Source organism: Triplophysa dalaica, chromosome 18, assembly GCF_015846415.1.
Source record: "Triplophysa dalaica isolate WHDGS20190420 chromosome 18, ASM1584641v1, whole genome shotgun sequence".
Classification (NCBI taxonomy): Eukaryota; Metazoa; Chordata; class Actinopteri; order Cypriniformes; family Nemacheilidae; genus Triplophysa; species Triplophysa dalaica.
This window is the reverse complement of record NC_079559.1, coordinates 19280965-19303260: the sequence shown is the minus strand read 5'-3', so window position 1 is coordinate 19303260 and position 22296 is coordinate 19280965. Positions and strand designations below refer to the sequence as shown.

General features: G+C 36.7%; 1 protein-coding gene across 5 annotated transcripts; it reads left to right on the top strand.

Annotated features, from left to right (window-relative positions):
- Positions 1-4256: 4256 nt before the first annotated feature.
- Positions 4257-21930, top strand: dbnlb (drebrin-like b). Of its 5 annotated transcripts, XM_056772811.1 has the most exons (15): positions 4274-4527; positions 6681-6736; positions 7461-7573; positions 8452-8526; positions 9500-9646; positions 11252-11329; positions 11448-11599; positions 12661-12715; positions 14264-14335; positions 15292-15406; positions 16349-16441; positions 18152-18277; positions 18757-18848; positions 19199-19274; positions 20649-21930. In XM_056772811.1, exons 1-15 carry the CDS (start codon positions 4445-4447, stop codon positions 20783-20785), a joined length of 1470 nt encoding a protein of 489 aa, XP_056628789.1. In that variant the 5' UTR covers positions 4274-4444; the 3' UTR covers positions 20786-21930. The 5 variants fall into 5 exon arrangements, with proteins under 5 accessions (XP_056628790.1, XP_056628793.1, XP_056628789.1 ...); XM_056772812.1 differs by lacking the exon at positions 14264-14335 and having other exon boundaries at positions 4257-4527; XM_056772815.1 differs by lacking the exon at positions 18152-18277 and having other exon boundaries at positions 4270-4527.
- Positions 21931-22296: the final 366 nt, after the last annotated feature.

Genomic DNA, 22296 nt, shown 5'->3' with positions numbered 1-22296 from the left:
CATGTGCTGCTGGAGTTTAAAGATTTTTGAGGTTTTGCTTGATGTTGTTCAATAGTAAAAATTCAGGTTATGACCCTTGTCAACGTGAACACTTTGGTTAAGCTTTCAACTGTTCCTTTTATAAAGAGATTTCCTTGGCCAGTTTTTGTTTCCCATTTATTTGTGCAACACACATCATCGTATGTACAGATCCATATAGAGAGCAAAAAATGAAAGACACAAAAACTAATTCATCTCACAATACCACAGCGTACAAACCCAAGGCTGTATCCGAATCTTATCACTTCCTTAAAGAGAACATCATTATTGTATCTTGAGAACACCACACATTCACAACTGTACACAGAGGTTAGCTTTTGTTCACGAGGGTTGGGGCTCCATTGTTGATACACCGCATCATCAGTTCAAGATAGTTGTCTTTATCCATTATGTGCATTGAAGTCTTCAGCACTGGTCTGTATGAAGGGAATGGTCATTGACAGCAAACAAAAAGAGAAAGCATGAATGAGATGTGAATGCCATTAAAGTACAAGGAGTGAAAGGGCAGATTAGTGTCTGATCTCTAGAAGCTTCGGCTGGACCATGTGCTGCTTACAGTCAAACATGCAGTATGTGACATGGATACCAAGATGGGCGAAACAGAGCTGGATTTTGAAGATCCATCCACTGCTGTTGCCTAATGTTAATGTTGAGTTCATATGGAAAACCAGCTGTCCACATGATACTGTATGTTTAACTAGACTAGACGACACTATAAAAAAATAATAACGAAAAATGTACTGGTAATTTTTAGTTAACCCTGTAACACAACACCAAGCAGTGCAAAACTCAAAATACAGGTACAACAGCTGGGGGGGGGGGGGATTAAGTGTATATAGCACACTGTGCCTTATTTTTTATTTTCTCCATTGTGTAAAATGACAACATAGTTCAAACTGTGTGTGTATGTAGGGTAAACCCTACAGTATGGGGACAAAATGTGGGACATCTTTGGTCCCCATGAGAAATCTTTTTTATTAATCATACAGAATTAACTTTTTTGAAAATCTAAAAGAGCAGAACGTTTTGTGTGATTGTTAGGTTAAAGGGGTGGTTTAGGGAATATGATATACAGTTTGTACAGTATAAATACCATGTCGTCTATGGAATGTCCCCATAATACATAAAACTTGTGTGTGTGGACTTGGTTTCTATATGTTAGTGGGGACCTAAACCTGAGTGCACATCAACTCATGCGGACCTGTGTCACTGTGGGGACCAAATTTGTGTGTGTGTGCGTGATGTTTTGTTTATCTTTTATTTTTTGCCTTAAGTTTCTTGGTCCGTCTTTTCTTATCTCTTCTATGGTTTTTGGTTCTTTTTCCCCCAGCAAAGCCCTGACCAGAGAGCAGGTCATCGAAATAAACATCCGAAACCTTTGGCCTGTTCCTGGAATGAAACAGGAAACAGGAAATTGAAGTTTCCTGCAATTGACAAGTTTTCCCTTCATTTATGATTTTAAGACTTGATTCATTTTTCCAGCTGTTCATGTTTTCACTGTTATACAGTAGGTGGTGCTGTTATACATCTTTTGAAAGAATACTGCATTTACAGCTCGAAAAAAGTTAACGTGTTAACTGTGTCTTTGACAAAAACACAATTTACTCTGCTTTTTTGCTCAGGTTGTGCTTTTAAGAAAACTCCCCACCTTAAGGAAGAGATAAAAAAAGAACATATGAACAATAGAAAAAATTATAAAGCAGAGGCTTTGTTCTCTCACGTTGCTGGGCCGTCCAAACTATTCACTGTAAAGCCCTGCAGAGAAAGGCATGGAAGATCATCAGAGACTCCTGCCACCCGTACCATGAACTCTTCTCACTGTTACCATAAGGCAGACGGTATCGCAGCATCAGGACCCGAACCAGCAGAGCGCAAGACAGCTTCTTCTCGCAGGCCATAAGACTGCTTAACTCCAGACAGTAAACGATGCCCACTGAATGCTGCACTAATAACACAGCAGTATACATCACTGGAAGTTATATATATTAGCTATACATACATCCGAAAATGCCCTGACAATACAGTGTACTATGTGTATATTATGGAAATGTGTGTTCTGTATATTGTGTACAATTGTCTAATATTTATTGTATATTGTGTAAAGTGTGTATATTTTTACTTATGTATATTATACAATTTCATATCTTGTTGTTTGTACTGCCACGGCCAAGAGTCTTGTACCTAAGAATTTCACAACCAGTGAACTGGTGTACATGATGTGTGACAATAAAGAGATTTGATTTGACTTGTATGTTAAGATATTCTGAGGGCCATGATTAAAAATTCTTGTGCTGGCAATTTCGTTAATAGAAACTGACAGAGAAAGATTTAAGCCACGGGTGACTATTGTAGATAAAGATGCATTTCTGTAAAAAAGTGCTGCATACAGATTAAATCTATATTTGATGATCCCATGAGAAGCTGGCGTTGCAGTTTAGTCTGTTCTGGTCTGTGGAGAGGTGTGAGGCATTGATGGTCCAGTTGCTTTAGGTGCGGTCTGGTGTTGTGCTCCCTGGTTTTGAGGTTGCCACTGACCCGTACCACCGGGTTGCCAAGAAGGAATGGCAGTGTGCTGCGGAGAGGGAGCAGGACGCTGGGGGAGCCCATGGGTGGGAATGCTCCTCCTGTAACAGATGGCGAACTGGGTTTGCTGGAGAATCCTGATCCCCCTGTGCATAAAACATGCTGCCGTAAAAATTGAATCCAGAGTGTACTGATCCAAAGATTTATACAAACTTTCCTTTACCCCCCAGACTGCTTCCTTAGCTACCAAGATCTGGTCCAGAGTGTTGTGTTTGGCCTGGTGGGTGGGCGTGCTGTGCACTGAGCTTGTTGGACTGGAGCTAGCGTACTTGCTTCCTATCGCAAACCCTCCACCCGATGAGATCAGATGAATCATCAGCTACAGTTTAATTGTCTTCATCGTGCACGGATCATTTTAATGACTTACTTAAAGAATTACTTAAAGGGATACGTCACCCAAAAATGAAAATTCTGTCATCATTTACTCACCTTTGTTCTGATGAACATAGAGAAAGATATTTGAAAGAATGCTTATAACCAAATAGACTCAACACCCATTGACTACCATAGTAGATTTTTTTAATGGTAGTCAAAAGAATCCCAGAACTGTTTGCTGTCCTGCATTCTTCAAAATGTCTTCTTTTGTGTTCATCAGAACAAAACAAAAAAATAAAGTAATTTTTGACAGAATTTACATTTGTTGGGTGAAGTATCACTTTAAGTCCAGTTCTATTGAATGATTGTATAAAATCAACATCACAATTTCAGATCACATCAGACGTTATAATATACTGTATATAAACAAGATCCCATACAAGTAAAAAATGTTGCATTCACATCTAAGATATTTTGGTATACATTTTCTACAGATTTGTAACGGATTTATTTCAGGACAATCTCAAAATCAAATAAGAAATAAGACAATGATGGATTTTAAAGCCAGATGCTTAACATCCATTATCACATTAATGATGTAAACACAAAAATCAGAGAATGCACCAGCAATTCCAATAGTTGTGGTCTTCATAAAAATCCCAAGACCACTAAATTTGAGACCGAGACAAGACCGAGACCATCAAAAAATAGGCTTGAGACCGGTCTCAAGGCAGGTCTCAAGTACTGCAACACTAGTATTACCATTCAAACCATTATTGTGGTGAGACCATATTTGTGGTTACTATAGTTTTACAAAAAAAAACCGTGATTATATAGTTTTAGCTTTGTGAGAGAATTTTCTAGGTGATGAGAGTTTTTTTTTGACCGTGATTCCTCGCCTACTGTGTGCAGCAGAGATTTAAATGCATATAATCGTCTTCTGGCTTTAAATATCATTATATGAGTGTAAATTACATTGTTACCCAAACTCTGGATTATATTGTTACTTTAAAGAAACATTAAGAGTAATCTTTTTTTAATTATAAAAGGATTTGCGATATTACGTGCGCGTTTCCGTGTATGTCCAGCGGATGCCGCTGCTGCTCGCCTTTTACGGTGCAATTTCTACTACAACGAAGGACGAACTCATGAATATTAAACGATTTTAGCTGACGTTGCTTGGTAACGACCCGAAGCGTCCGCTCATATACCTATTATACACTAATTAATATTCAAAAGCCAAGCCCTATTCGCCAACCGACATCCACCCGCGTACAAACGTCAGTCTTTTAGCCAATCAGACGCGACCATGGCGCTGACCTCAATTTTGCGTCATCAATATTCACGAGATACAACTTGCCCATAGTAGGGTTGGAAAAGGGTGCTACGTGATGTGGCGCAGCGCGCTTCCTGTCTGCGTTTAGCCCAGAGATATACATCTATCCCCGGAGTTCACTGCAGCGTTTGTCCCCGGAGCCGGACGGTTAAAACACACATATTTCCAATCATGTCTGTGAACCTGAGCAAAAACGGCCCGACCCTCACCGGGGCCTATAACGAGGTGGTGGATGAGAAATCGAACACTAACTGGTGAGTTTATGGTTGTGTTTCTATCACACTCACTGACATCTTCACGTTTAGCATGTTAGCTGCTGCATGTTCTTCTTAAACGCCCCGATCATCTCCGAAAAGTATAACTGCAGCTCATTTGAATTAACGTCCGTTTATCACATCATGTGCTGTTATTTTTTTAAATATGCTTCGGTCGTCTGCTACTACATGAACAAAACTGACTGAATCTTGCGATGAGACTATTTCCTCCACTGTTGCTCTCAGGTCAGATATCAAAGAAGATATCATGTCTGTATGCAAGTGGTTTACATTCAGTGCAGTTTGGCCTTGCATCGCATCCCGTGCGAGATCAGTTGATCTGATTGAAAGCATCTGAACTTTCGAGAAGTTTCTCTGCTACCTTCTTATTCTCGAATAGTCTTTGTTCAAATGACCAAAATGCATCCACTGTCTTTGACTTCTGCATTTCAGCCTATAGACACATTTACAAGCAGGAGTTTAAAGCACGCCTTTTTACGACACAACAAACAGTCTGTTATTAACAGAGAAGTATAGTGTTTGGTAAAGCCTGCTGGGAGGATACTGTGAGCCACTTCCTGTAAGCTTTACAAGAGGAAGGCCTTTACTCTTTCCCCTCATACAGAAACAATATTATTAATATTTGACAGGTTGATCAGTGAGCAAAGTCCTACAGCTTTAAGCTTGATGTGTAGGGAGTTTCGTTTTCAAGATGTGACAATGAAGATGAGATGCTCTTGAGGGAGAGAATGAGATGAGTTGGGAGTGTATTAGGAGTGATTATAATTGACCTACATTCATTAATTATATTTTCTCACTTGTTGAATTAAATCACATAAATCCAGATATAGGGCTTTTATGTGTGTCGTGCAGTCTGGTTTGATCTCTTCTTGTTACACTAAATAGAAAGGGTGTTATGATACACTCAGCTCATTATTTGTTACAATACAAGATATTGGGTTTATAATACGATAGGATCACAACAATATTAATAAAATGTAAAAAAAATAGGGTTGTGCAATTAATCAGTTTTCAATTATGGCTTCCAACAATTATGTAAACAAAATAATTGAAACAAAACTAATAAAATATATAGCTAGTAGTGATGCCATTTCATGGTTTTGCTGATAACTATGTAAATATTATGAATCAATGAAAGTAATTTGGCTACTAGCCTCTAGATTTTCAACCGCAGTGTGTATATCGTCCACCCTTGTTTGTTGTTATCAGATATAACACCCATACTGCAGATTAGTCTGTTTATAATGGGCTACCAATGCTTTGTGAGTTGGTGAGGGCATATTTCAAACCTTGTATTTGCAAACATGAAAGGCAGACGGGTATTCCAGTAATAATAGTGTTTTCATGTGACAGTAGAAAGTGAATTTCAAGTATAGGTCAACTTAACATCGCTAATTAAAGAACCAGCTCTGTGACAATTGCAGTTTTCATTTCCCCGATAAACCACAGCATGTGACAAAATGCCCTGTCATAGAGACTTCACTAGAAACGTAATATAGCAGCAGTACTTATTCCTCATTTCTACACTTCCTGTTTCTAAAGCTGAAAGAGTCAATGTTACAAAGAGGAAGTTGTCACAGCTCCTTTGAGTTCAAGTGTCTTTGTTTAGAGAGAAATCCACAGCCTAATTCACACTCGGTAATGAACACATAACATTACGTCCAGGACATATTTCAGCCCAAAATAACAAAGTTTTTGCACCATTAAGATTATTTTCTACAGAAACATTTCCTTCCTCACATAACCCGTGTACATAAGGATTATATCGTGAAAACCTTTTATGCTAATTTACATTTCATAACAGTCATTTACAATGCTGGAACTGTCATTATGTAACAAAAAAGTCACAGTCCAAAAAAACTTTTTTTGGGACTTTTAAAGGATATTGTCATCAACTGTTTTTTGTTGTCATCTGCCATGACGTTTATTATATCGCGGTAATTCATAATAAAATAATTTTTCAATTTTCAACACAAAGAGGCTTATGTTTGTACTTCGAGTGGTTTTATTTTGGGTTTTTAAGTCATGATGTCATCAACAGGTCTTTTTATCTTTAAGCACTGACAGATGAATTTACTTGAAAATATTGTACAGTTTGATTGGTTGCCTGTTTATTAATTTTTTATTTGAAGGGTCCTCTTCACATATGAGGGCAACACCAATGACATCCGACTGGCAGAAAAAGGAGGTTGGTTTTCTTCTGACACTGATCGTAGACACACACAAATGGTAAATGACTATTTTGTATATATGGAATGTAACACCTGCCTGTTTTCCACTTGCTGGTTCTGCTGTGTGGTGCAAAGGCTGGCAGGGTAGGTAACCTTAATCCACCAATCTGCCAGCTGTATGTCCTTGCCTGCCCTTGGGCACACTTTCTCTCTAGAATTGTTTTGTGCCAGCTGGTACACAGACACACATGTATTTTTTATTACTTTCATTATACCCTTAGATGAACATCTTTTTTTTTAATTTTCATAAGCATTTTATTAAAGGATAAACTTATCTACCACAACTTAGGTCTGTTATATTGCTGTTTATAAGCTAGACACAACAAGGATGCCCAATAAGTGGTTAATGCAAACAGTGTCCGTCTACGTCCAAGTGTAGCCAGCAGCTGCAGTTTTGCAGTAAGACACTTAATTTGAATAAATTAAATGAGAAATTTGTTGAACCAAGTAGATACTATCAATGACGGAGCAAGATCTATCTAAACATTTGTTCAAACTTCCTACATTTGAAGGAATGGAAGCAATGAACACAGAGGCCACGGCCATTAGCGTGACTGTTGACTGTTTACGTTTGCCAGTTACAGAACTGACTTGCAAACAATAGCATTATGTTTGATAGAACTTGATTTGCCTTCGCTCATAATGTGAGTGTGTGATCCTATCGTGTGTTTATATTTTCAGATGGTGGTCTGGAGGAGATGGTCGAGGAGCTGAACAGCGGGAAGGTCATGTACGGTTTCTGTCGTGTACAAGACCCCAATTCTGGTCTTCCCAAATACGTCCTCATCAACTGGGTAAATCCTCTCATAATTCTTTGCTATCTGAACTAAAAATATCCAAAAATCTAATTGGTAGAGATGATGAGGTTTTACTGAAATTTAGGACGAGTACAAGATCAGTTCACCCAACCACAGGAGGAGTTAACCTAAATATAAAAATGTTCTCATTATTTACTCACCCTCACCATCGCTTTTTCAGCTTAACGCAAACGAATAGTTTTATATTATATGCTGTCATGTTATATACACATATTGGGGGGTCATCAATAAAGTAAATGACTCCAGTGGGTATGTAAATGTCCTCTGGAGCAAAATTGTGAAAGAAAACGATTCACATTTCAAGCTTATTTTATGATATTAAAATCAAATTAATTATGGAAAATGTTGACAATTTAAAATCTCATTTCATGATTCGCTAATCTGGGATGGCAAGAGAATTTGAATATTGAAAGGAGTTTTTTACAGTGCGGCTCAAATTGTTGGTTTAATATTATAAAAAATGTATTGTTAATATTATAAAACAAATATTATTTGGTGATAATAACAACAAATTCATAGTGAAGAATAAAATGTTGATGATATGAATTTTAATAAATGGTGTTTTTGTTAATATTTTCAAGCCGTTTCTTTTTCAGGCACTTGTCATTTGACATTATATTTATATATTGGTTATGCAATTGTAATACTACTATATTATAGATGCATGTATACAATCCTTTTTTTAGATATACACAAACAAGAAACACACAAATGTATTCTGTTCCAGAAATACATTGTTTTGATAAAGCATCTTTCACATGCATAAATGTTTTCTTCAGTGTGTTTGGTTTATTAAAATCAAGGTGATAAAATTCAATAGGTGTTAATACTTCATTTTGTCACTGTGTTTTCAGACTGGGGAGGGTGTTAAAGATGCTAGAAAAGGACAGTGTGCAAACCATGTGAGCACCATGGGAAACTTTCTTAAGGTGACTGTTTTTTTTTCCCTTATTTCGGTGTGTGTTTGTGTATAGGGATATCTTTATGTGTGTGTTTGTGTGTGTTTGTTTGTTTGCGTGATTAAGGCAACATAAACTTCAAGTACGACTCGCAATGCAGCCACTTTTCAAACGGAATGTTTCTCTCTAAACAGGATGTGACATCATGAATGTGGCTGCTTCAAGACTTTTGATCTTGTTTAAAAGGGGTCATATGGCACGAATACGTGTTTTTCTGTGTCTCTGGTGTGTTATAAGTTGCCCACACAAGTAAGGTGGTGTACCTGTCGGTACAATTGCTTTGGAACCTGATGTTCCAAATATGGTAAAAGGCGTTACATTTGGTCACATGCTTGCCGTATTCGACCAATGACTAAGCACTGGTTAGCTAGTGATGAGATTTGTAAAAAAACTTTGGTTTTCAGAGAAGGGGGGCAAAGAGGAGATACAAACATGCACGGAATGAACCTTGAATAGTGTATACACATTGCATTACATCTAAAACAAATGAAAATATTAGTTTTAGCTGTGCAATGACCCCTTTTAAGTGTAGCTGTATAGACATCTGACTTCACTAGACCACAATCGACGTAGTACTGTATATTTTCCATACCACTGTGTCAGAAAAAAAGTGATTAAGAAATTACGTAAATTTGACCCACTTGCTTAGATCAGATATTTGATTATAAACAGGAAAATGGCTGAAGAACTCCTTGTGCTATAAAAAGTTGTTTATTTTGTAGTCTAGCTACACAAGCTGTAGGCTTTAACTGCACTGCTAAGTTGTTTATGCTGTGTATGTTTTATTAAACCACAGTCGCTAATAAATAACAGACAGAATATGTCTGTGGGTATGGTTAGTGTGAAACCAGCATGTCAGTCTTGATGCTCTAATGTTTAAAATGAATATTGAAAACGTGTTAGTGTGTGATATTAGAGTCAATGTGCTGTGGTATTTCTGCAGGGAGCTCACGTGACGATAAACGCACGTGCGGAGGAAGACGTGGAGCCTGATGCCATCATGCAGAAAGTGGGGAAAGCCTCAGGAGCTAACTACAGCTTTCACAAAGAGTCTAATCGCTTCAGAGACACCGGACCCCAGGGGCCTGTGGTCAGTGACACACACACACAGACACAACCATGCTTCTCGACTCTCTAAAAACGGTTGTGTTAAAAACAACACAATCTGTCTCATTGTCTAGTTAAAGAACAACACAATTTGTGTAACTTTAAACTCAACCTTGCGTTGTTTTGTTAATATAACACAATCTACACAAAATAACACAGAATGTGTCACATAATGTGTTCAAATCCGCCACAGAAAAAATGTGTCTTTAAACGATACCAGACTAAGGGTAATAAGGGTAAATAAGGGTCTTATCTAGCGAAACGATCTGTCAGTTTCTAAAAAAAAAATGTAACCTTTATAAACACAAATCCTCGCCTTGCTGCGATGCGCGTTCATGACTTCATGTAATACATAGTTACACTGAAAAGGTCTTGCTTTTTTAATATTACAACAACCATGATATGCACACAAAATGACAATTTTAAACAATAAACTGACACAAAGACATTTGAATATGTGTCATTGAACATTTAATAACTTTTCAACATTTGTAAACACTGAGTCGGTACTTACATGACACCTTCATTTCTTTTCGACTAAAGAAACAAATACATAAACATCTTGGATGACATGGGGCTGAGTAAATTATCATGAAAATGTATTTTGGAAGTGAACTACTCCTTTAAAGCTTTTCTGTAAAGTCTGCCTCTCTTTAAATGATGTGCAGAACCAAACCACTGTCACCTGCAGTTAAATGCAAAGACAGGTGGTATTTTGAAACTATTTTAACACATTTACACGTTTACATTTCTGTACAAATGTAAACACAATTAAAACCGTTCCACAGAATTCTGCAGATTTTTCAAGAAAATTTGCACAGAATCAAAAAAAAAGTCTACAGATTTCGTATGACCTTGGAATTGACATTGTCATATCCCTCTGAAATAAAAATAAATAAATCTACACATTGTAATCTCTGTTAGTTAAGTCTATTTATTATCAAATTATTTGTGTAAGAAGAAGAACCGTAGTCCTCAAAGCATTAAACCATTACGTTTGTGTTTCAGATTTCACATTATTATTTGTGGGTTTTGCAAGAATTTTTCCTGTGGTTCAAGTTTTACACATTATCAAACTGCGTCTGCAAAAGTTAGTGCAGCTTGTTGTTATTTTGTTATGTTGTTGTCTGAGCAGCAGAATGTTGAATAATGGCACAATGGTGCCAGGGTCCTTTCCAAGCCCACGGTCTGTTTATCTCAAACACTATCCACAGTGCTGTGTCAGGAATTTCACAGCAAATGAGACAGAATGCTCAGAATGTGGAACGTGTTGGAACAATACCTCTGCCTCACTCCCAAAAGATCCACAATCAAAGTTTAATGTAAACTTTAATCATAATCAGCACGTTTATGCTTTTTATGATGCTGTTATAGTTTGTCCAAATATTACAATTCTCTCAATTTAATCCCCCTCATACCGTCCCGGATGTAAATGACTTCTCTTCAGTTGAACACAAAGAATAATAATACATATTTTCATATGAATCATTTAGTAGTTCATATTTCTTGACCAAAAGGAACACAGAAATGCCCAAAAAGACTAAACGTTCCTGTCCTAAATCTATTCTGGTTCTTTTTTCCCATACAGGGATCAGTGTACCAGAAGACTAACGCCATGTCGGAAATCAAAAAGATCAACAAAGACAATTTCTGGGCCCAAACGGAGGTAATACAGCATGACCTTTTTTTGGATTTTTGTGTATATTCACATTCGCTAGTCTCGAATGCGATCTTTAGCATTTTTTGCATCCCCGGTTGGCTCAATGCTTTTGTCTCTTCTTCAGAAAGACGAGGAGAAACGTCTTCAGGAGGAGAAGAAGAAGGGAGAGCAGGAGAGACAGAGGGTGGAGAAGGAAAGAAAGGACAGAGAGATGAAGGAGGCAGAGTTACGGGATAGGAAAGCTAAAGAGAGAGCATCACAGATTGACCAACAGAGGCCAGTCACCTTACTGTCTGTTTCTATGTTGAAGTTGATGATGATTTATTGGCAGGTTCCAAAATGAACATTCTTTACAGACCGGCCAACGGTGGAGATATTGAAGCTATTCTTTGTATGTTATAATAGAAGCTTTAAACAAGCTTATCAAAGCTCGATTGTTACTGACCTGTAGTGTTAAACATTTCACATAGTCTTTAATTGTGTGTAAACATTAGTCATTTACATTTGAAAGGTTTTAGCTCTAGTCAATTTTAGCACGCCATTGTCAACCTTAATCTCATATTATATGTCATTTCGCAACACTGGCTAGTAACTTAAGATAACCACAAGCCACAGTGATTGCTACATTGAATTAGTCTGCCTCTTACAAAACAAAAATAAATATTCTAGAAAAAATAATGCAGTATATTAAATCTTCATATTCCTTCTTAAATCTAGGTGTGTCCAAATTTGCAGATTTTCAGGAAATGGAAAAACTTTTTCAATTTGTCAATGTTGACAAGCACTTTATACTTATGGGTCTGATATTTTTTTTTAAACCCAGTGTCAAACATAATGGGTGACTAATAATAATGATTTATTGCCAAAAATAATAAAAATCATGAAATATGGAGACACCAGCGAAATAATACATTTCCATAAATTGATGGTACTTATATTTTTCAATATACGAAAAGATGTCGTTCTTTATGTATTATGCAACGTATTGTAATATATAAACAATCTATTCTATATATTTTCTAACATATAATAAATGATTTAATATATTGACAGTAAATATATTAGATAATATTTTGTCTTCGTAAGGGTTTGCTGATAATAAAATGTGTTGGGAATTTACAGTACAGTATACTTTATGTCAGATTTTTGTTACAAATTGTTCGATCTTGCATGTTTTTATTGAATCTTGCAATTCACACATCAAATCTACAAGGGTCAGATTATTGTTCTTACTGTTCTTAACATTACCAACCTGCTTTTGAGAAACATTTGTTTATTTACTCATATTTGGCAGTTGAAAGGTGTTCATGTTGGGATCTGTCTGTTTTCTATCGCAGGAAGTACCAAGAGCAGCAAGAGGTGGACACTCAAGCCCAAGAGAAACAGCAGTGGGTAAGCAGCTCTCTCTCAGACACACACACACTTGTGTGGTTTCTTAACTCTGGACATGTTCTGACAAGGTTTTGGGGAAGGCATCACCATATGTTTGCAGCTTTCATGCTAGCACAAAAAAAATGACAGGAGTGTGTTTGTTTTACCCTTATGTTAAACCAGTTCTTATTTATAACATTAAGGCCCGATTTAACAGGCAAGGCTTGAGGCTAGTCCCGGACTAATATGAATGTTTGACCTGTCTTAACTCAACAAAACTTGCCCAGAAATATCTTAAAATATATCCATGCCATTGTTTTGTCTCAGGATGCAGACCAGTAATGTATTCTTTTATGGCGTTTTTCTAAAAGCGACATAAATAGTGGAGATGGTGGTCTAGTGGGTTAAACCACTGAACTGGTAAATCATAAGTTGCTGGTTCGATCCCAGCAGCCACCACCAGTGTGTCCTTGAGCAAGACACTTTACTCCATGTTGCTCCAGGGGGATTGTCCCTGTAATAAGTGCACTGTAAGTCGCTTTGGATAAAAGCGTCTGCCAAATGACTAAATGTAAATGTAAATATTTTATTCAATTAAGGCATAGTCCCGGTGTAAGCTAAGCCGTGTCTGTGAAACCGGGCCTAAAACATTACAATTTGTAGGGAAATCTCAGTCCTGGTAGAATATCTGCTGTGTAAATATAATACATTTAGCTAAAAGTGGATTTTATGTGACAACGGGAAAACCGATAACTATGAAGATGAAGTTTAAATCATTCTTCATTTTGAGTCCATGCTACGGCTAATGCTAAACGCACTGAGGTAAACGTATCCTCAGAAGTATTCCATTGCACAAACAAAACTACCGAAAATGGTGTTCAGCCAATCAGATCAAAGTTTGGGAGTTTGGGAAACTTTCAATTTTCTCACCAACATGCATCATTTATGCACAAATCATGGGAATGCCATCCAATGCCTTAACTAATGATTGGTTAAAAACTAGAAGCCTATCTCAGGTGATGTTGGGTTTCTACTTTCTTGCACCGTCATTTTGTCTTTAGTTTTCCATTGTAAGATCAGTTTAACAGTTTAACACCTCCACATTACCAGCCCTTGGACCATATTTCCAAAATACACTCTTGACAGCTCAACTGTACAGCCGTGACAGAAATGAAAAATGTTGTTCAGAATCTGTGGTTTTGTATGTGGGCCATACGCATAAGTTTGTCCTAGATGACTCACAGATCACGGGTCCACGGCTGATTCATTTTGAAAAACTGTTCTGTGCTTATATCCTAGCTCATTTTCAACCATCTAATGGTTTTATTTTCATCCAGGAAATCACAATGGGAATTTTTAAATGTGTATTTTAAACGACTGTTTCTGCCACACCAGATCCGCTCACTTTAATGTTTGTAAAAAGCTGTTTAGCGTGTCTTTTTTGTGTTTTTTTGTGGCCGTGCATAAAAATGTTCAGCTTCAGTGTATACACTTTTGAGCACTAGTCTGATCACTGGGTTTTGAGACACAGGACGCATGAATGAGATGAAATGTGTTGATGTTCATCAGGAGGAGCAGAAGAGGGAGGTGACCGCACAGCAGAAACCCTTTAAACGCGGAGAATCGGTGGAAAAAGCTAACGTGAGTGAGAGAAGGTCGAAAATTCTCCTCTGGCCTCGGGAAAGCAGAACAACTGATGCTGACTTTCTTTACACTGTCTTTCTTCCACAATATTTGTCTGTCTTTTATTACACTATACTGCTTTAATTCCTATTTTATTCACTATAAGTGCCTCGGAGGAGCAGCTGCTTTATTTCTCAGTGATTTCACTGCGGTTTATAAACAAGTACTTGTAGTGCTGAATGCTGATTGGTCACAGCATCCATGGGGGCCAGTTACTGACCTGCGCTTAAGGACGTTTCATCTGGTGGATTTAACGGAATTGCATAATATAATCTAAAAAAAATTAAACTGCAATCTGTAACATTTTGTTAATAATGATAAAAAATAGTTTTTGGATAGGGACATAAAAAAAATCTGCAATTTTATATTTCAAACAGAGATGTCGACAGGGAGGCAGAGTTACGCATTGCAGCTTTAATTAATTTTCTATAATTATAGCGTTGTTGTTTTTGGTTCTTTGTATAAAATATTTCATATTTTAATCATTTTAAATGTTCACTGAGCCGAAAGGAAAAGCACTTTTTTTTAATTGGCTACATTTAACTATGAGCCAGTATAGTTCACCAGTATTTGAGCATAAGATATCCTCACAAAAGACTGCCACTTTTGGGTGAACCATCCCTTTAAGAGACCTGTCGCATGCTAGCCTTGAAAGCATGCATGCACTTCAAAAATCCACCAGAAATATTGCATAATCTGAGCACTAGAGAAATTGCTACATATTTATGCAACATTTTGCAAAGCACTAATCCAGATCTGGTAGTGTTGGATGAACAGGATTTAATTCTCTCTCTTCTCTCTTTCTGTTTTTAATGTCAGCACTCACTCTGGATCTCTGGATCTTGCTGCTATCTTCTGACAAACTCAATCACAAGTGTTATCAGTCAAGTAAAATTTGTGTGTGTTTGTAACAGGCGGCGGCGTCTCTCATCTCCCAGCGCTCCGTTAATCCCAGAGAAATGTTCAAACAGAGAGAGATGGGTATCAACCCGACAAACACAGACAACTCTCCATCCAGTCCAAAACCAGGTACATGTTTCTGTATGCAAACAACTCTTCAGGTGTGTGTAGTCATTCAGATGCAGGGATTGTTACTGCTGCTATGGAGGGTCAAACAGAATGGAGTTTACTCTATGGAAGGATTACAGTTATACAGTAGTGGCCAACGGTAATAACCATAAGGGATAGTTGCACAGTATTTGCTTGTATTGAACCTACAGGTTCGATAAAGCCATCAAAATATGAGAAAAGTGAGGCACAAAAAATACTTGATTTAAGGTTTTTTGATTAAACGATTTATGGCATCCTGAATAAATGTTTGGGTTTGCATAAAATATGTCTTGTGTACTGTGCATATTTATTTGGTATTTATAAACACATACATGTATGTATTTAGGAACTATTGGCATGTATATGTTTATATTTATATATCCTTTAAATTACATTTACAGATTTTTTTCTTAAATATATTCAGTAAATCACTTTTGGCCATTACTGTATGTGCTGATATTATATAACTACATTTGACTTCATAGCTTTCCTGTAGGTCAACTGAAAGCTCACTGGTTTTCTGTCCTGATAGGATCTCTAGATACATGATTTATTTCAATGCAGTTTTAATTGCATGCTTTATTTAGCTTCACCTTTTTGTCATGTGGGTGTTTGTGGAAGTGGTCCACAGAAGGGGTCATTCATAATGTAAATAAAGCACTGACTGGATGCGTCCTGACGTTTTATATGCGTTCAAACTTTCGGGGGGAGCTTTCTGTGCAGCTTAACTTTCTAATGTTGACTGTTCTGTGGGATTCTTCATTCTTTTCCACGTGCGTCTGTCTGAAATGCGACCGTCGTTAAACGCCCCACGATTCTTCTGTCTAATGCAATGTTTGTGGTCTCTTCTGCTGGGTATGCCCCTGTCAGCCATCTGTCAGCTCGACTTCTCTTTGTCGTTTTCTGTTCTGTGTATCTCAGGGCGGTTGAACAGCCCTTTTCTGTCCAAGCAGTCATGTGATCCAGAGCCATTGCGTTCTCCTGTGCGTCAGGCCTCGCCCTTACGAGCCAGAGGTACACACGCTCACCTTATCATCTCTTCCTTATCTCACTTTCAGAATGCGTCTCCATACTTCATTTTTTGCTCTTCCTCTATTTGTGTGCCCTTTTGTCTGTTCAGACTAACAACTAACCAAGTCACTCACAAATTCTTTGTGCTTGCTTGAAGATTTAGTTTATCCTTCTAATTTAAATAGAAGTGTGAGACATTCATGTTCTGGATTCCCTGGCTGCAGTGTGTGTGTGTGTGCGTGTGTGTGTGTGTGTGTGTGTGTAAACACCACACCGTGTGTGTGTTTGTTTGCATTGTGCACTTGTTCTTCAAGTCACAGATTGGCACAAACTAGGACTGGGCAGTGTGAAATTATACATTGAAAGCTGGTTTAGATACCAAAATGTTTAAATAGAGTAAATCAAGTCACAGTTGAAAAAAACTGGCACCAGGAAGTAAATGGCTCCATGTGGTCATATTCAGTGTATACGGCTTTGAATAATATAACGGGAGTGATTTGTTTTGACATGTCACGACAGGCTGCTTGCAACATCACGACTTGCCAACGTGACATTTACTTTAATGGATTTGCGCTCACAGGTATGCATCCCTGTTGAACAAAACAACACTGGTTGGTATGTTTTGGTACTGGTTCAAACTGGTCATGTGCTGGTTTAAACTGGTCAAACTAGCATCACAACATACCTAACCCAGTGTATGCTATTTTTTCAACGGGGATGTCAGGTTAATAGCTTTGATGATGATGCCAGACCTTTCATTCATTACTTATCATTAATATGCATGTATAGCCTCGGACAAAAATTAAGAGACCAATTCAATTTTTCGTTCGTATTGTGGCTATTTCAGTCCAGTGTCTGTTGAATTTCAACTATATCCAACCTCTGGAGTGACATAAAGTCATCCAACAGCAACGTGAAAGATGGATAACATGCCAAGACATGTGGAAACTGGGATAAAAATCCAGGTAATCACATAATAAAAATAATTGTTGAGCTTTTCCTTAATACATGCTCAACTATTACCTTCGTGTCGCTTGAAGGTGAATATGAACTTTATATACTTTTTTCGCAGTATTTGAGGTAAAAAAAAATACAGAGCATCTTTTTCTGTTATTTTGTCATGTTTCTCCCGTTTTCATTTTCTGCAAATAGAAACAAATAAAGTACCAACGTTAGATAACTTAAAAATGTAAAAACAAATCATGCTTTTATGTTATCATGTTTTTATTATCTTAGTAAGTTGTATTTTTCAAGTTATTACGGTTTAAATCTAAACAAACCAACTGCAGTTTGATTGAAATAAATTGGAATGCTCAATAAAAATAACATGATTTTTGAACAATTTTAAAAACAATGTTATCTCATTTTGGAACCAAACTCTTCAAATATTGTCATGGTTAAGAAGACAGGAATGGTCTCTTCATTTTTTTCCGTGGCTGTATATATATATTTTTTCAGAGAAAGATACGCATATTGCTTAAATGCACTACAAATCTTGCAAAAGCGCCAGTCAAATGCACTTATTTACTATCATGGTATAACTTTTTTCATACCAAGATTTAAGGTTCTGGTGGTCATACTGCTGACTCCTAGCTTGAACCCTTGACCCCTGTGGTGCAGTGAGTCAAAGTGGAAATCTAGCTGACCTAGTGTGTGTTGTTACAATGCATGTGGGTGTTCTGTGTATCCATGCATGTGTGTGTTCTTGAGTAGAACCCAGTTTTGAGGAACAGCCCAGATCTCAGTATGTGGAACCTGAACCTGAACCTAAACCTGAACCTGAATCTAAACCAGAACCTGAACCTGAACCTGAGCCTGAGCCTGAGCCAGAATATGAAGGTGGGATTCATGCATTCATTCTTTTTGGTTGCTGCATTCCTTTATATCTTATATAATTTTCCATGTATGTGGATGGCCTATTATTTTTCCAAAAATCTAAAGAAACTTTAAAAGAAATTACATTTTGTCAAATTAAAATCAAGCAATGTTTTAAGACCATAAAACACCCAGTATATGTTGTACTGGTTTTAATTTATGCTTAAAGGATTTTTTAACTGAATTACAGTAACTGGAATGTAGTGAGAGTTAGGCCTGCCGGGATCTTTCAAAATAAATAAAATATTTACAATGTTAAATAAATGTTAAAAAATCATACAAACAATGTTTTCTTTTGATTTGGTGTTTCATTCATCAGCTTTATTACTCATCCTCAGCCCCACATATGGAGTTTTGTTATGTGACAGCGCCACTGTGTGGGTCATTGTGTTATTACAAAAGACAAAGTTAATGAGTCCCTCTCATTGTTTTTGATGTTTCAGATGTTCAAGTAGCCACTGGTCATTATGAAACACACATAGAGTCTTACGAGGGGAATGTGGAACCAGACAACATCTATGAAGAGCCAGCACCGGTACATCACACAGACCAAGAACCCCACAGTTCTTATTGATCTTACATAATTTTTAGTCTTCAACCACCGATTCACAGTATTTGATGTGACTCATTTCTGAATGAAACCATTTAGTAGGAAAATAATATAGTGTGGGATTTTATCTGTTGACATTTAAATAGACTGCAGATATTAGGCTGTGATATTACTGCATTATATTTCTTTCCACACCCACACAGCCTTGATCGCATCAGCAGGAAAGTCCTTTCATCCACGGAGAAAGTTATTACATTTTGAAGAAAATATTATGAGAACAAACTTCACAATCAGATTAAGTCTGTAAATGATTTGTGTTCATGATCTCTTCACAGGTGGAGGAACAGAACACGTATGATCAGGCTGGTGACCGCGGTGTTTGTGCCAAGGCTCTGTATGACTACCAGGCTGGTGAGTGTTACTCATACTGAGGGTGAATGTGAGTTTGTGTTTTATTGTGCAGATTCAGGATCCGTTTTCTGAACAAATTTCACACGCTTCATACATGTATACTTAAAAGTTATGTTCTGAACCCGCTGACATACCCATTTTCCCTGCAGTTCCCCATCTTCACTCTTCTCATTACACTGCTTTTTTTTGTCATTGCTGCACAATAGTGTAAAAAACACTCTTTCCTAATCATGAATAACATCAATGGAAAATAAACAAAACAATATTTAAATATGGCAAAATAAATGGGCGAAAATATAGGTTTCAGTGGCAACTGCAGATGGGATAGGGCTGATTGAACAATCCCAAAATAAAGGGAATTGCAGTAATCTAATCTAGATCCTCAATTACTTGTTCAAAAATTTTACTGGATAAAATAGGTTTTGCTTTAGCAAGAAGTCGAAGCTGAAAAAACAGGATTTCACCACCATGTTAATCTGTTTATCAAATCTTAATCCATCATCGAAAATAAAAGCCAGATTTTTAACTCAAGGCTTTACCAAAGAGGTTAAATCGCCAAGATTTACATTTGGAGTACGTGAGTCTAATTTCAGTTATTCTCTCATTAAAATAAAAAAATAAAAATTTGGGCCAGGTGCTTGCGACCAATGAAGCCTTCCATATAAAAACAAATAAACGCTTGATTAAAAAAATATACAAATAAATAAAAAATAACACTAAAAAAAGAAATGACATGAATAAATTTAGAAGAGATAAACACGGCAAAATTTAGATATTGGGGGAAAATATTGGAAAAATAACTAAATGCATAATTAAATAAATAGACACATAAATAAAGAACTAAAACATGGCAATATATAAAAAATAAATAAATAAAATATAATATAAAATTAAAAAATATTTAAAATAATATTTAAATAAATAAAAACATTAAATGTTTACTTAAAAATAATAATAGCAAAATTAACTTAAAAGGAAACAGTAATACAAAAAATACATTAAGAACAAAATTTCGTAGGTGTTTATTCAAGTCATTTATTTTGTTTATATATTTTCCTATTATGACATTAAGTTTTTATTATAATACTTGTTTTGTTTTTATTTATCTATATTTATTTTATTATTTTTAATTAAAGCATGGTTTCTATATCTACCTATCTATCTGTGACTTAACAAGACATACAAGACTGTGTTTCATAAATATCATAAATATGTAGGCCATTGCCTTGTAAACATATTACACACATATTGGCTTAAACGGGCAATTGCATCATAATGTACGCAACACATCGTTAAAAAAGTTTATAGTGGAATAGTTGATTACCTCGGATTTCTTATTTTCATTGCTTGTCATTTGTGTGTGTATCTCCTCAGCTGATGACACCGAGATCTCATTTGACCCTGATAATATCATCACCAGCATTGAGATGATCGATGAAGGGTGGTGGCGAGGATACGGTCCGGATGGGCATTTTGGAATGTTTCCGTCCAATTACGTTGAACTTATCTAACACAGCTCAACCTATCCCGCACCCTCCATCGGAGTCGGCCTGGCATTGATTTGTCCTGCGCAGACTCAACAGATCTCGGGTGCTTTGAGCAAAATTGGATCGGTATATTTGATTGGAAAGACTGAAACTAAAATCATGGACCAAAAGAGTTGTAATCTTGTGATCGGGGTTATTTAAACTCTTGAAAGTGATATTCTGTATACTGTAATGGTAGTTGTCTTTTGTTCGTATTATTTCATGTCAAGCTGTCCATTAATTTCACAAAACAATACTGATGCTCGCAGACACCCTCAACAGAGACGACCCAATAGTTGCAGGAATCCTTGTAATATGAACTGGATGAAAGTCATGCTTGTGATGATGTTCCCGTCACATCTTTTTAGACTGAACCTGTGTGCAGTGTTTCTTTTTAGCTTTTCAAACATTAAGATTTCAACATAATAAATGAAACATTTTTCTGTTTTAGAGATGTTCAGCGCAGCTAAGTTTGTAGTAGTTTGAACGTAATGGTCCTGTTTTGCCTTGATTTTTATCTCCACAAGACTGGGTTGGACTGCCTTTATTTTTTTCCACGATGTCTTGGTACAGTGTTTAATGAGAAATAGACCTGACAAGTTAATTTGCTGTTTCCTATAAGTCCGCTTTGGTTTTGATGGCATAATCACCATAACCGCTGTTAAGAATCAGCGTGGGTTGAACATTTCTTTAAGACTTGTATACTACAGCTTTCCTGTCTACTCGGAAATGTGGAGAATATTAATACTGTGATTTTTAGGTTTCAGGGATCCTTCGTTCTGTCATGTTACTGCCTTGGGGTCTCGGGTTGGGTCTGTATTACCCGTGTGACGCCTCTATGCCGAGTATTTGAGTGGATGCGCCAAAACTCGAATAAAATCACTTCAGTTTTTTTCCCACCTTTTCATTTTTATTAATCATGTACTTGTGTATAATGTCAGTGGGGAGAGTATTTTTGTGGAGATTTTCAAGGTTTATTTTAATAAAGACCCATATGGAAACATACAAAGATCATAAAGTCGTTTGACAGTGTGGTGTTAGACACGTCATTGTGAATATCTAACAAGTCTGAACAATGTTGTTACTTCCATTAAAAGAATAAATTAAAGAGTTTTAAAATGGAACGAAAACCGCTTCCTTGTGTTTGTCCTTCGGCTGTAAAGGGTACAAGCGCTACTCCAGTCACAAACTGCAAAGTGTGCTGTTTTTATTTCTGCGAATTTGCTTCTCTTAAATTGCAGAAAGACGCCTATCATGCACTTCCTATTTTTTTAAATAAACGTATGTTTTTAAAGTGTTTTGTCAGCGGTTAGCAGTTTGACAATACAAAAATTATCCATGGTTAAACTATAGTGACTGTAGTGTTTTGAAGTAAAACAAGTAAAGAGAAATTGACCACGTTCCCACTATACTGTCATTTTACTATATTAGAATATGGTTAATGTTCAAAAGGACTTTCAGTGCCCCAGATACAGAGATGAAATACTGTTTCTTGC